The 13,607-nt window shown below is 41.9% G+C and overlaps 1 protein-coding gene across 1 annotated transcript in view; it reads left to right on the forward strand.

Moving 5' to 3' along the window:
• Positions 1-13,434, forward strand: part of SOAT1 (sterol O-acyltransferase 1) — a 36,594-nt gene extending 23,160 nt beyond the window's left edge. Inside the window, exons 9-16 of the mRNA XM_083157156.1 lie at positions 1,984-2,065; positions 2,281-2,326; positions 2,797-2,926; positions 3,054-3,151; positions 4,919-5,017; positions 5,271-5,406; positions 8,216-8,361; positions 10,040-13,434. Coding sequence (XP_083013282.1) covers positions 1,984-2,065; positions 2,281-2,326; positions 2,797-2,926; positions 3,054-3,151; positions 4,919-5,017; positions 5,271-5,406; positions 8,216-8,361; positions 10,040-10,096 — 794 coding nt within the window. The 3' untranslated portion in view covers positions 10,097-13,434. The remainder of the gene's footprint in view (positions 1-1,983; positions 2,066-2,280; positions 2,327-2,796; positions 2,927-3,053; positions 3,152-4,918; positions 5,018-5,270; positions 5,407-8,215; positions 8,362-10,039) is intronic.
• The last annotated feature ends 173 nt before the right edge of the window (positions 13,435-13,607 follow it).

The raw sequence follows: 13,607 nt of genomic DNA on the forward strand, positions 1-13,607 counted from the left end.
CCTCTCCACACAGTGCTCAATTGGGTTCATGTTAGGTGAACTTGGTTGCCACACAATTTGTTGGAACTCTCCGACTGGGTACTGATGATATGGTGCATTATCCTGCTAGAATATGTAAATGTTGTGGGGGTACATGAAGCCCATGAAGGGCTGCAAATGGTTATCAGGCACATAGTCGATTTCTTTAGGTGGACCAGCGGACTCCACCCATGCCACGTGAACACACCCCACACCTGGGGTAGCCAACCCTAGTCCTCGCGAGCTACCAACAGTGCATGTTTTCCAGGTCTCCACACAGAATCACAAGTGAGCTAATTAGCTCCATCTGTGGATCTTTTAAAATGTGTCAGTGATTAATGAGTGCAGCAGCTAGGTTGTCTGGAAAATGTGAACTGTTGGTAGCTCTCGAGGGCTAGGGTTGGCTACCACTGCCCCACACCATTATGGATCTTCCACCAGTCTTTTTGAAAACTGGGGTTCATGGCCTCATGGGGTGTGCTTCATACTCAGTGTGCCAGCTGCCTGAAACTGACCCCCACCCCAGATCTTGACCTTTCTTCTGCTGCGATATCCCATTGAAGATAAATAATGCTGTACTGACCTGATAGACGTACGTCTGGCACATCCTGTATTGAATGTGTTGCTATTTGAGCCAGTGTCAGTTGCTTGTTACCGTTGAATTGGCCAGATGCAGCTGGTCACAATCTGTAAGCATCCGTGATCGGTTACTGCATGGTGACTGGCAGTGCCTTCCATAAGGTATTTCAGGTACATATGTGACACCGTATCAAGGAATTTTGAGTGTTTGAACAAGTTGGGTCCTGTCCTTTTGGGAACCCATTATAATACCAATAATTCAAGTCCCTTAGTCATGAGCAGCCTATCTGGTATTCAGCTGAATTTGTGTGTTCATATAACCTTGTGAGATGTCAGATTCCATCAGATGCAGGGTTGGGCATTTTCAAGTATGGTGGTGTCCCTACCAATACCTTTACATAATGCTATCCGATAACATTTGGCACTTCAGTATGTCTGTGTATAATATAGAGACCGCAATGTTCTGTGCTAGAAATAAACAACTTGCTGGGGTACCCGTCCTGTATAATATTGTCCCTGTAATGGGCTGCTCTATCAAAAATGGTCACACATTGAGACACAGAGAGCTATGGTTCTCTGTGTCTTAACCTCTGCTTAGTGCTGCCATAGCACCTTGCTATGTTGGAGATGCCTGCAGTCATACAGTGAATTCACCCACAGAGGGCACCAGCTACAGTACATTTATTTTTCTCAGGTGTTAATATATTATTACAATAATTATATTTGTAATATGTTTTTCTGACCCAGCACTTTTTCATCTGCCAATACTGGATTTGACCCCTCCGATGGGATCTGTTGAGCTCATCACCTCACTTCTATTCCTCAAGTCCACTACCTGAGTCTTGCTACCACCTTCCCTCCACGCATCCAGTCGTCTATCTCATAATCCTATCGCTTCAACCTCGTGATATCTCTGTGGTCAGATTGTTGCTAACAATGGGTTCCACAAAAATGGTCATCCCATGTAATTTCCTGCCTGGATTACTGCAACCTCTTCCATTCTAGCCTACTAATCACCCATTTTCCCCCAAGTCAGTCTATCTGTAATGCTGCTATTTACATCTCAAATCCCTTTGCCATCCACTGAGTACGGTTCCTACTTCTCACCTTCACATATAAAGACCTCAATCATTCAGCTCCCTTACATTTCCAGCCTAACTCTCACTTGCGCTCACCTCTCCTCCACTGACCACACTCTGGTCACCTCCTCTCTTGCTAGTTACCATTACTTGCTTTTACTATCCCCAGTGAGTTGCTCTACTCTGTCCCTCATACATTGAACCTTGTGTTGTACTGTTACTAGCTCAGCTAGGAATTGATGCACAGTTGTATTTGTATACATTATTTATTTATATCCCAAACCTAAATGACTTTCTTCTATTTTAGCGGTTGTTCCAGTCCCACAAGTTACTCAGTACCTGTATTTCCTATTTGTTCCTACCCTGATATACCGAGACAACTATCCAAGGTAAATGTCGGCTCTACTTTGTACTGTTTACCAGTCTATTGCACCTGTTTGTCTAAAGCCACCAGGGCCAGCTCTCATTTGCTGCAAAGCTTTAACTGTTTTGTTCCATGGCACTGTAATCTCATGTGAGAAAGAGGTGGCCGTAAACTATTTTTACTGTGATCTGTTCTTGTTTTGTCTATTTAAACTGTCCTTCTCTTGTTTGTTTTTTGTAGGAATCCATCCATACGGTGGGGTTATGTTGCCACCAAATTTCTTCAGGTAACACAAAGCTTTCCTATGTTAGAGTAGTAGGGACACTAGCTGCGGAGTAGTAGGGACACTAGCTGCGGAGTAGTAGGGACACTAGCTGTGGAGTAGTAGGGACACTAGCTGCTGTTGCCTGCCAAGGGACAGCTTTTTGCTTTTCGTGGGTACCTCATTGCGGGGACATCAGTGGTTGAAAAATACTTAAGTGGCTGTACACCTTATGGGTGGTTAAATCCGTCCTCAAGATCTACCAACAGTTCACCATTTCCAGACCACCTATCTGGTGCCCATTTCATTATGAACTGTTGCATTCACAAATCTGTTCTGCATTCATTCCTAACCGACGATATTGTTTCATGCTTTCAAATGACTTCACATACAAAATGTAATATTTTCAGTTAATAACAAAACTGCCCTCTGGATCACCAATCCACTGGGCAGCCAAAAAGTATTATTCACTTATCTACGGTGTTGTGTTACAGGTGCTTGGCTGCCTCTTCTATGCCTACTACGTCTTTGTCCGGCTCTGTATTCCACTTTTCCACAATATTAGCCTGGAACCCTTTAGCTTGAGAATCATGGTCCTTTGTGTTTTCAACTCCATCCTCCCAGGTACTTGCCCCCTTCTGTAGGGGTGTGTGTGTGTGTGTGTGTGTGTGTGTGTAATGTGAAGATGAGTGCTGGGGTACTGAAGTACTTTTAACTATGCTTGACTGATACATGTTCCCTCTATAATCAGGTGTTCTAATTCTCTTCCTGGCCTTTTTTGCCTTTCTACATTGTTGGCTCAATGCCTTTGCTGAGATGCTCCGCTTTGCCGACAGGATGTTCTACAAGGTAAAGATGGTTATCCACAATGCCTGCTTTGTATTATCTTTCCTTGTGTAAGCTGTTATTTTTTTTGTTTATTTAAACTAAACACTTTCATGCCATCTAGAGGTGATAAACTTGTATGGCAACCACCAGTTTTATCAGGGATCATGAACTACTGATTTGTTTATTGATTTTTCTTCTTACTTTTAGAGGGCATACTTGCTTTTTATTTTCCATAATTTTAGTGTGTGTGTGTGTGTGTGTGTGTGTGTAGATAAAGATATAGATATATACATTTGTGCCAATCCTCATTTTTAATTTTAGATCTGTACCAGCTTTGTGTTTTTGGTTTAGCTAAAACCACCTTTGCGTGTTCTTATGAATTTATGAAAGCATAACTGTCAAAAACAGCTAAAATCTTGCCCTTTCCACTCACTTTTGACTGGGAATTTGTCATAGGGTCAACTGCATTAAGGTCAATGTTCATTAGGCCAACGGGGCTTTCGACACCTGAGTTTTTCACAATTTTTTTTTTTGTGTTCTGAATGTCGATATGGACACCATCCATTTAAGTGTACCGCGTCTGCTCACCATGCTTCAGGCATGCTGGCCTCTCTGCTTTTGGCACACTATTTTATTCTCCCACCATGCTGTAGTGGAAGGTAGTGTATGAAATATCGCCTGTCGGCTCAAAAGCAAGAAACGTGAAGAACTCATGTCTACCTAATGCTTGTGTCCTAAACTCTGTCGACCTTCAGTGGTCAGCATGTCTACCTAATGGCGTTATCCCATTTTGACCACCCACAGCTCACGATATTGTTCACCAACATAGGCCAAAGGCTGGCTGACTAAACTAAGCAACAGAGCAGCGGCACAAACACACGACAGTTATTTCTGTTTAATAATGTTGTGCAAATTAGTAATGTATTCGCTATAACCAACTGTACCAATCTGCAAGTACTTTCAATAGAAAACAATAAAACGCAGACATTTGCTAAGAATTATGGGCCTGATTCTGGTTCACTCGCAAAAGCAAACTTCTTCTTTAATGGACAAAACCATGTGCACTGCAGGTGTTTAAGTACAAACCCCACCTAAAGTTTTGCTTTTGCGAGTGAACCAGAATTAGGCCCTATATATGGAATATCATTGCTTAACATGTAGCAGCAGCATCCCATAAACCATATGCAAAACTGCAACCATAACATGGATGCACCTCCCTATTTTTTCTTTTTATGCCCAATCTCTACCTTCTATTTGGTGGCCCGGGGACACTGGTGACTGGTACTCTGTGCCCATGTAAAGCCCCAATCAATCAACCTTTCTGTTGAACAGCACCCAAAATCTTCTCAACCATAAAGCTTTCCATACCTGTGGAATACGTTTGGGCACACATTATTAAGCGTGATACAGTGCAGGTCAGATACATTGCAGGTAGACATGCTAGCTGTAGTATTTTAGTTGTGCACCTACTGTGACCGGAGGGTTCCCTGTTGGGAAATGCCCCCAGTGGTAAACTGTTGGGAAATGCCCCCAGTGGTAAAAGGTCCTCTTAGTGGCTCTCATGTCTGGTTTGTGTGTCTCTGCATCGCAGCAGCAGCCTGTGGGGATGAAAATGTTGTGCTGAGTGTTCATTTGCTGTTAATACATTTTTTTCTTCATTATATATTCGGTAGTAATAATAAATGATCAGAGATTTCCTCTGCATTTTCTTGGGCCCCTCGTTCTGTAGGGTAATCCCCTGACATCACAATCTGATATTCCTAATGATCTATTAATCTCTATTGTCAGGACTGGTGGAATTCCACCTCATTTGCCAACTACTACCGGACGTGGAATGTGGTTGTACATGACTGGTTGTACTACTATGCCTACAGAGACTTCCTATGGGTAAGTAATCAGTCAGGCTGTAGTTATGCATGCAAGGAGTTAAAATACAAGGGTGTATTCAAGTGTTTGTTACCATTACTGTGGGGGGGTGTTCATGGTCTTTAAGTCATGTTAGACAACTGTGCCTCCTGTTAACTTTTTAGATCTAGGTTCTGTTTCATTCAATCTTAGTGTTATCAGAGTTTTCAATGCATTACAATAAAAAATAACTGAATTAATATTGTCTTTATTTTTGTTTTCCTATTTTCTCAAGTTCTTCGGCAAGAGGTTCAAAGCGGCTGCCATGTTGTCTGTGTTTATGGTTTCCGCCGTAGTACATGAGTATGCCCTTGGGATCTGTTTTGGCTTCTTCTATCCAGTTCTATTCATCCTTTTTATGGGCTTCGGCAGTAAGTATTACAGATGTATTTATTACGCATCCTGTGAAACAGGAGAGAGGAAGCTATCTTGCTATAGTAGAAAGGAAGACTGAACCAGGAAAATGGCAGAGCTGATCTAGCATTGTATCATACCATGTTTATTTGGATATCCAGATCGATGTTGATTTTATAAAGTGGATTCAACTTTTACTGCAGACCTATATATTATTAGTAGACCAGTGGTTCCTAAACTTTTTTTGAATCATGGCACTGCTAGGCCAATAGTTTTCCTTATTAAGAAATGTAAAAAAATATATATTATATTGGTACTTCTTTACTTTCACGGCGCCACTAGAAATCGCGGTCATCGCGGGCATTGAATGCACTAAAAATCGGGTGCGACGCGATGCCTGCGATGCCCGCGATTTCCCATAGGGACCAATGTTAAATTTCTCAATGGACACGATTTTCTGTTCAATGCCTCAATTGACACGATTTTTCCATAGGAAACAATGTTAAATGGCCCACAGAGGCCAAATAGGCACCCTCAAGTTGTTAACGCCACCCCACGATCAACGTCAACCCGAAGCGTGGCGAGCGCAGCGAGCCCGCGAGGGGCGGCGGTACGCGTCCTCCGACCTTTTCATGCCCTACTATCCACTAGGGCGTGGAGTGAGAATAGAATAGTGTGGCGAGCGCAGCGAGCCACCGAGCCCGAAGCGTGGCGAGCGCAGCGAGCCCCGCGAGGGGACGCGGATACCTTCACAGGTAAACGCGTCCCTTCGCGGGCTTCACAGGTATCCGCGTCCCCTCGCGGGGCTCGCTGCGCTCGCCACGCTTTGGGCTCGGTGGCTCGCTGCGCTCGCCACACTATTCTATTCTCACTCCACGCCCTAGTGGATAGTAGGGCATGAAAAGGTCGGAGGACGCGTACTGCCGCCCCTCGCGGGCTCGCTGCGCTCGCCACGCTTCGGGTTGACGTTGATCGTGGGGTGGCGTTAACAACTTGAGGGTGCCTATTTGGCCTCTGTGGGCCATTTAACATTGTTTCCTATGGAAAAATCGTGTCAATTGAGGCATTGAACAGAAAATCGTGTCCATTGAGAAATTTAACATTGGTCCCTATGGGAAATCGCGGGCATCGCGTCTCACCCGATTTTTTAGTGCATTCAATGACCGCGATTTCCTATCTGTCCTAATCTAGTGGCGCCGTGAAAGTAAAGAAGTACCATTATATTTAATTGGTTACGTTTATATCATACTTAAATATAATTCTATGGCGAGGCACATGCTTCGCTTCTGTTTTACCACCTATTTTATGATTGGCAGCCACCAGCACTGATTTTGCCTATTTTGACCAGAATTAATTATAATTGGTTCTGGACCACTGATCTGAGGCAGCCAGTTTTGGAACCACTCCAGTAGACTGTACTGTGATAGTAAATTTGGCTAATTTACCAGCAAAGCCTGCTTAGCAGTGGCAGAGCCTAGTGATTACTATGGGGTGTATTCAATGCTATCTGCGAGCTGTGATGGCGAGCAGTACTCCCCCTGCACATGGAGTTTCCCCCTCGCTAGGTTGTTTGGAGAAAGGGATAAATGGCGTATGAGGCCGCTAAAACGGCGAGGCTCGTAGCTAAATGCAGCGGGCTCCCTGCATTAGCAGTGAGCCTCACTGTTTGTGGGAATCCTCGCTGTCAGAGGAAAGCGAGGATTTCCCCAGCATGTTGGATAGGGTGAGTTGCCGGCATGGGGGTTGAACGGCGAGAATCGCCTTGTTTTCGGCAATCCCTGCCATTTAACCTCCTTGCCAGCCGCATTGAATACACCCATATATATTATAATGAATAAAATTTATCCTTTTATTTATATGGTCGCATAAGGCTCCACAGAGCCTTACAAAGTAATAAAACTGAATCCACAAGTGAAATGAATATATGTAAATATAACCTTTACATCTGCCAGTGGTGTCATAGGACTCCTTTAGAAAGTGGTTACTGCTGGGCTGTATAACCATTAGAAGTCTTGCTTTTATATGAACCAAACCTGCTTTTATAAAACTCCTTGTGGTTTGTCATTTCTTTGATATTGTTAAGGTTCACATTCTGAGATTTTGATAAGATAGTACATTGCAATATACGCAGAGGGGTGTTATCTGATGGTGCTTCCACTATAGATTTTCTTATACATGGCTTACTTTGATATCTGTAGCACTGTAGGAACCCCACCTCTATGGGGAGTGGGTAAAACCTACTTGCGGAAGTGGCCCTTTGCACATTGATGTAAGACATCGATAACTATCGTGATGCTAGATTGTCCCCTAGAATAAGCTAGATGTGACTTTCCCCTATAGCAATAGCAGCCCTCTTACTATAGTGCAATATGGTTTCAGGCAGCAGCAAAAGGAACTGCCAGGTCACAATCCTGCTACTCCTCACCTGTCACACATGTTAGCTTGTGTTCACGGACAGTGTATTGGTCTATTGTAGGTACACGAGGGAGGAAAGGGGGTTTAAGTATAAAGTTGGTTTTGAAATTATGATTTTCAGTTCAAACCTAAAACCACAGTACAGGTGTTGAGCAACAGGATCTCTGTACTGTATTAGAGTCTAAACACAATACCATTTATTCTAATTTGGGGTAATGGCATGTTACCCTAAAACAGTGGTTCTCTACCTTGGTCCTCAAGTACACCAAACCGTGCACGTTTTCCAGGTCACCTGGCAGGTGCACTGATTATTCACTGACACTGCCCTAGAACACCGTTTAACAAATATTTTTTTAATTGACTATGTATTTTTTTATTTATTCCTGTACATAATTTTTTTTTTTATTGCAGTGATCTTTAACTTCATCCTTCATGACCGACGGAAAGGTCCCATTTGGAATGTGATCATGTGGACTTCGCTCTTTTTGGGCCAAGGCGTCATTCTCTGTCTCTACTCTCAGGAGTGGTATGCTCAGCATCACTGCAAACTCAGTAATGTGAGTACTGATCTAAAGGATAGGGTGAACTTAGACTTGGGGTAGAAGGGTTGCCCTACCATGGGTTGATATTTCTTCAGAGGTCAATAGGTGTGGGACAATGGATTTTAGATGTTTTAACTTTTTATATTCTGTCGTTGTTGGTAATGATGAGTTTAACATAAAAAAGATAAATTAATTGGTTATCATTTTAGGGAATACTATTGTCTCCTCTGGTTTGGCTTCATTGATGAAAGGATGAAGTTACTGGGTTAATATTAGGAAGGTTTGGGCCGATTTTTAAAGATTCCGGTCTAAGTATAGAGGCACAAGATTAGTGTATATATAAACATTGTAGCTTCTAGAGAATATGGCATAGTTAATACTATGATAGCTATTAACAAGTTTGATAAAAATGTGGGAATTAATACAATTGGGGTAAATTCACAATGGTGTGTCTTTTTTAAATTCCCTACTACTGTAGCTCCTGGCTTAGTGAGACCGACTTGATACGTGTATCATTGACACAGACGTACAGGAGGCGTATAGTCCTACTGTTAGTCCTATACAAGTTATATACAATCTCATTGTGCAGTAAACAGCCCTTCTAGTCATGCTTGACTTGGTAGCGCCAAGTTTCTTTGCATGCAGCTTTTTCTATTGCAATGAGTCTGTCACACATTGTGCATGCTATTTGGACCAATCAGCTTCTGCTGATTAATAAGACGTGCGGCATGCCATTATTCGGTGACTGCAGGTGTATCTGAATGTGGAATGCTATGCTACAGTGTTTTTACTGGATAACGCTGTAATGTAGCATTTTGTATACAGATCTCATGAGCTAAATGTAATAGGGTGTGAAAATCAGAGATAAATTTTGGGAATTTTCCCAATTTTTTTTTTTTTTTTCAAAGTGGCAATCCTTTACACTGGAAAACAAAAAACAGGTAGGTTTTACCATGTACACGATTGGCACTTAATAAAAAAAAAAAAAAAGGACAATTCTCCCCAAACTTCGCACTTTCTGATTCTTACACCCTGTTGCGTTTGGCCTTGTGTGTTGTGTAATGTGACTTGTAGCACACAGCGGATAAATGTATGCATCTTTTAGTTGATATACAGTATGGGTAGGACAGTGGACAAACAGTCTGCTGAATGGGAAACAAAATAAGAGAAGGTTGGATGTAATTATGGGGAAGATTGATCGAGAATTATAACACCAGCCAACCAGCTCCTACCTGTCATGTAACAGGACGGTGTCTTCTGAAAGCTGCAGTAACTGGTTTGTTTATACTTTCTCGGGTCATTGGATCGACCGATACTAGGTTGACGTGCATTGGGTTGGCCATTGAAGGTCGACACATAAAATGGGTGGACATGGTTGGAAGGTCAACATGGGTTTTTGCTCCGAATGGTGATATGGACACCGTCTAAGTGTACCGCGTCTCCTTGCTGCCCTTGGGCATGGTGCCTCGCTACACTCGGCACACTATTCTATTCTCCCTCCACACCTTAGTGGATGGTAGGGTGTGAAGTACCGCCTGTCCGCCTTCAGTGGGCAACTCAGTGCGTGTCGACCTCAGATGCGTCACCTAACATTTGACCTTTATCTCTATAGTGAGACAATAGAGGTAATTATGACTAGTTATAACAATGTGCACAATAGGTCAAAGGTAATAATGGTTTGTTTTCTCTGCAGCCCACATTTCTGGATTACATAAAGCCACGTTCTTGGACCTGTCACCTGGATGAGTAGAAGCAGTGAACTTGTATAGACTGTGTTTCCAAACAAAGGACTACTGTGACTTTAATCGCCTGACGTCCTCAACTTCTTAATGAATGTTTTTGAGCCAGCAATGGACTTGCTCTGTAGTCAGTGACTACAGCTTTTCGTATCACAAGCCAACCCCCCACCTGAACTCACGCCAGCATTGGATTTCTATCCAGACTGATTTTCTCCTCTTTTAATTATCTCTTGCATTCCATCTGCCTCTTATACATATTTGTTATGGTTTACAGTGGATGTTTATGACTTAATTTCTGGCGCGTTATATTATCCTCCCATTTTATGTAAAGTATTCTATATTAGGGCAGTTGTCTACATAAAGCAGGGCCTTGAAGTTAATGGTCATGAATCTACACACTGATGTATTGATGGCTTGAGCACATTGTACTTGTACTGAATGTAATCCCATTTGAACCAGCGTGGCATGAGTAGGACTATGAGAAGTGCCTATTGTACATCATGCCACGTTAAGCAGATGTACTGTTGCTATCTAGACAAAATGCTGCGTTACATGGCAATAAAGAGTCTAGCAACAACCTTGCACCGTTCACCAAACCCGCCAAAGATGTAGGCTGAAATACACTTCACAGGTCATGTTGCTCTGGGCAACCAATCAGAAGCTACTTCTTATTTATTTACCACCCTCTACAAGATAGTAGACAGGATGTGATTGGTTGCCCATAGCATAATGACCTGTGAAGTGTATTTCACATCTTAGTCAATTTCACCCGTAATGCTTTCCTGTGCACTAAAAGAAAGGGAAAATAACAAAAAAGTAGCTAGTGTTTTTTTTTTTTTCAAGAAAACTTTAATTTTTTGTTTGTTTGCAAGGAAATAACTTTTTTTTTATTTTCATTATCATTTTTTTTTTTTTAAGTTGTTTATGGGGCATTGGAACCTTATGTTAAAGGTTTGAGTAGGGCCAGAACCAACAAATATGCTTTATTTTGCATTTATCTAAACTGTTGTGCACTAAATGACTAACTAAAACGACAAGTTACCAAGGTAACAAGAACTTTTTCTCCCCTTTTTGTTATAATTTAATGAAGTAGCGTGAACAGTAGAACATCACTGGTTTCATCAGTAGGTAGTGCTTGGTAGGCATACCCCAAATATAATCTTATGCTAGATTTCTCTCTCGAGGCAGGTCTCTAACACAGTATAAATTACTGGCGTTCTGTGCCTTGTGTGCTGGCACGATGTAGAATGGAAGGGGACACTGGAGAGGAAGACTAGTTTGAACACTCATGATACTAGGATTATCTACCCTTGGACTTGTTCCTGGGAAAGCAGGCTGTTCTTCCTAACTAATTAGTAGATCTCTGCTTTATTAGACTAATCTGCCTGTTCCTCTGCCGTCCAGGTTCTTCTTGAATTTAGTATTTATGACTCTACCTGCAAAAAATGTGATAAATCTGTGTATTAATGGCTAAATGTTATACATTTAGTGATGTGCTTATAATGGCTGTAAGTGAACTCAGTATTGCTAGACTGCAGCAATTGCATACGTTTGTTTTTTTAAGGCAAAGCTTTGTAAAAGATGATGGACAATTATCTATGCTGATTATTTATTAAGGCTAATAAAAAAAATTGCACAACTTAGAATAAATGAAGGACTTTTCTATATAGGAAAAATAGTCAAATGGTAGCAGTTTGATTACAAGTTCCATTGATACTGACAATATTGCTATATATCGATAAAAGGACCCTCCCCCCTACAGTGCAGACAGGTCTCCATGGAAAACTCCTCATCCTGCCTGGGTTGGATCATTGATGGAGATGGCCCGTTCCCAGTAATGTTCTGCAGCCTGAAATTTAGACCTGTAAGAAAAAGATGGATCTATAACGCAGCATCTTGATTGACATAGTTGCTTCTGTGGTGGCTTCCATGTGCCTCAGAGGTATGCTATTGTGTACATTCTATTGGGGAAAATCCAGAACCTCTTATTGCGGAGACAGTGAGTTATGAAAACAAGCCACATACTGCCTGTTTACCGTGGCCTTTTAGCAGATGTGATATTTACAGTGTTACTCGGAGATGTAGCAGTACAGGATATCCGGACATATGGATAGGTTCAAATTGATTTAATTTTAAGTTGTTTAGCAGTGCTCCCGACAGTGACTGGTTATGTCTGTATGTAAGACATCCTTGGCAAACTTGCTCCAGATATTGGATTTTCAGGATAATAGCATCGTTTTGTGTGTGTGGATCACTTTCTTGCCTTCTGTCTCTGCTGAGCCGTTGAACCCGTGCATAAAGATTTCTCCTTGACCTATTGTTCATCTGTTGTAGACACAGGCCGATAAGGGGCTACTAGATAAAATGGCATATATATTTTAAATTGTATTTAAGTGTTGCACATATAGCCTATATGTGGCTCCGTAATCTCATTGGACTAGAGCAAGTGCTTCACAATCATACTATTACACCAGCAAGGATGGTTCGTGCCCAGGATTTTATACTCTGCTCCAAGCCAGGTGTGACCCCTTTAGGCCGGCAGCCCGACCCGGCATAATGCTGGGTGGGTGATGCCACTGGAGGTGGGGCCTGAGCCGCTGCTGGGAGATGAGCACATCAGCTTTTTCATTGCAGTGAACAGTTCCCAGGTTACCCCTTTATACTGCACAGTGATCCGAGCTGAACACGTGTTCAAGCCTGAGTGCTTGCTGGGTAGAAATCCTGGGTCAGGCCATTTGCACTACTGCAAACCCGGGATTTTGCGTGCTCCCGTGCAAACACCCGGGTTTGCAAGGCTGGTGTAAAAGTGGTATTAGTGATGTCTAGAGACCTGCATTATACAGTAACTGTTCAAGGAATTCCAGTGCGGAGCCTAGTATCCTCATTATCTGTGTGTAACCACAGTCTGTCACATATAGTCTGCTCAGTAAGTGAAATCACATCCTTGCCTTTGTCTGTGGTGGTCTGGTACTACCGGCTGATCTCCTTTTTTTTATATTTTTGTATTCCGTCCTCGAAAGAAAATACATTTTGAGAAAGGGGATTATGTAATTAATAACAGAATTGTGATCGCTTTACTGTCAAATCTGCCCGGTTTATGGGAAAATGTGTCAAAGAAATTGAATCCGATCTTTATTTCTTGCAAGTTATTTTTACAATCAACACTTACAATGGAAATCTCGAATACAATACACTTGAACGGTTAACTTTTTATTTGTGCAGACTGTCCCTTGTTGCTGTAACTGCTAGAATGTGAGACCAATGTAACAATATTGCTGCATATTGTATAATTTACATGTTATTGACAAGGGACATTCGCAAATAAATATTTGATTCTGTTTTCTACAAAGTTTTGGAATTGATTGTGTTATTGTGGAAATCTGATACAAATCTATTTCTTGTGATTACTATAAATGTAAATATCCTACAAATCTCTCTCCCTCTCTTCTCTCTTCTCTCTCTCATTTGAACCTGCATAATATGGGAAATGATAGCTTACTAAAAGTTAACTACCACAAGGTG

This window comes from Crinia signifera, chromosome 8 (assembly GCF_055691185.1).
Source record: "Crinia signifera chromosome 8, ASM5569118v1, whole genome shotgun sequence".
In the NCBI taxonomy this organism is placed as follows: Eukaryota; Metazoa; Chordata; class Amphibia; order Anura; family Myobatrachidae; genus Crinia; species Crinia signifera.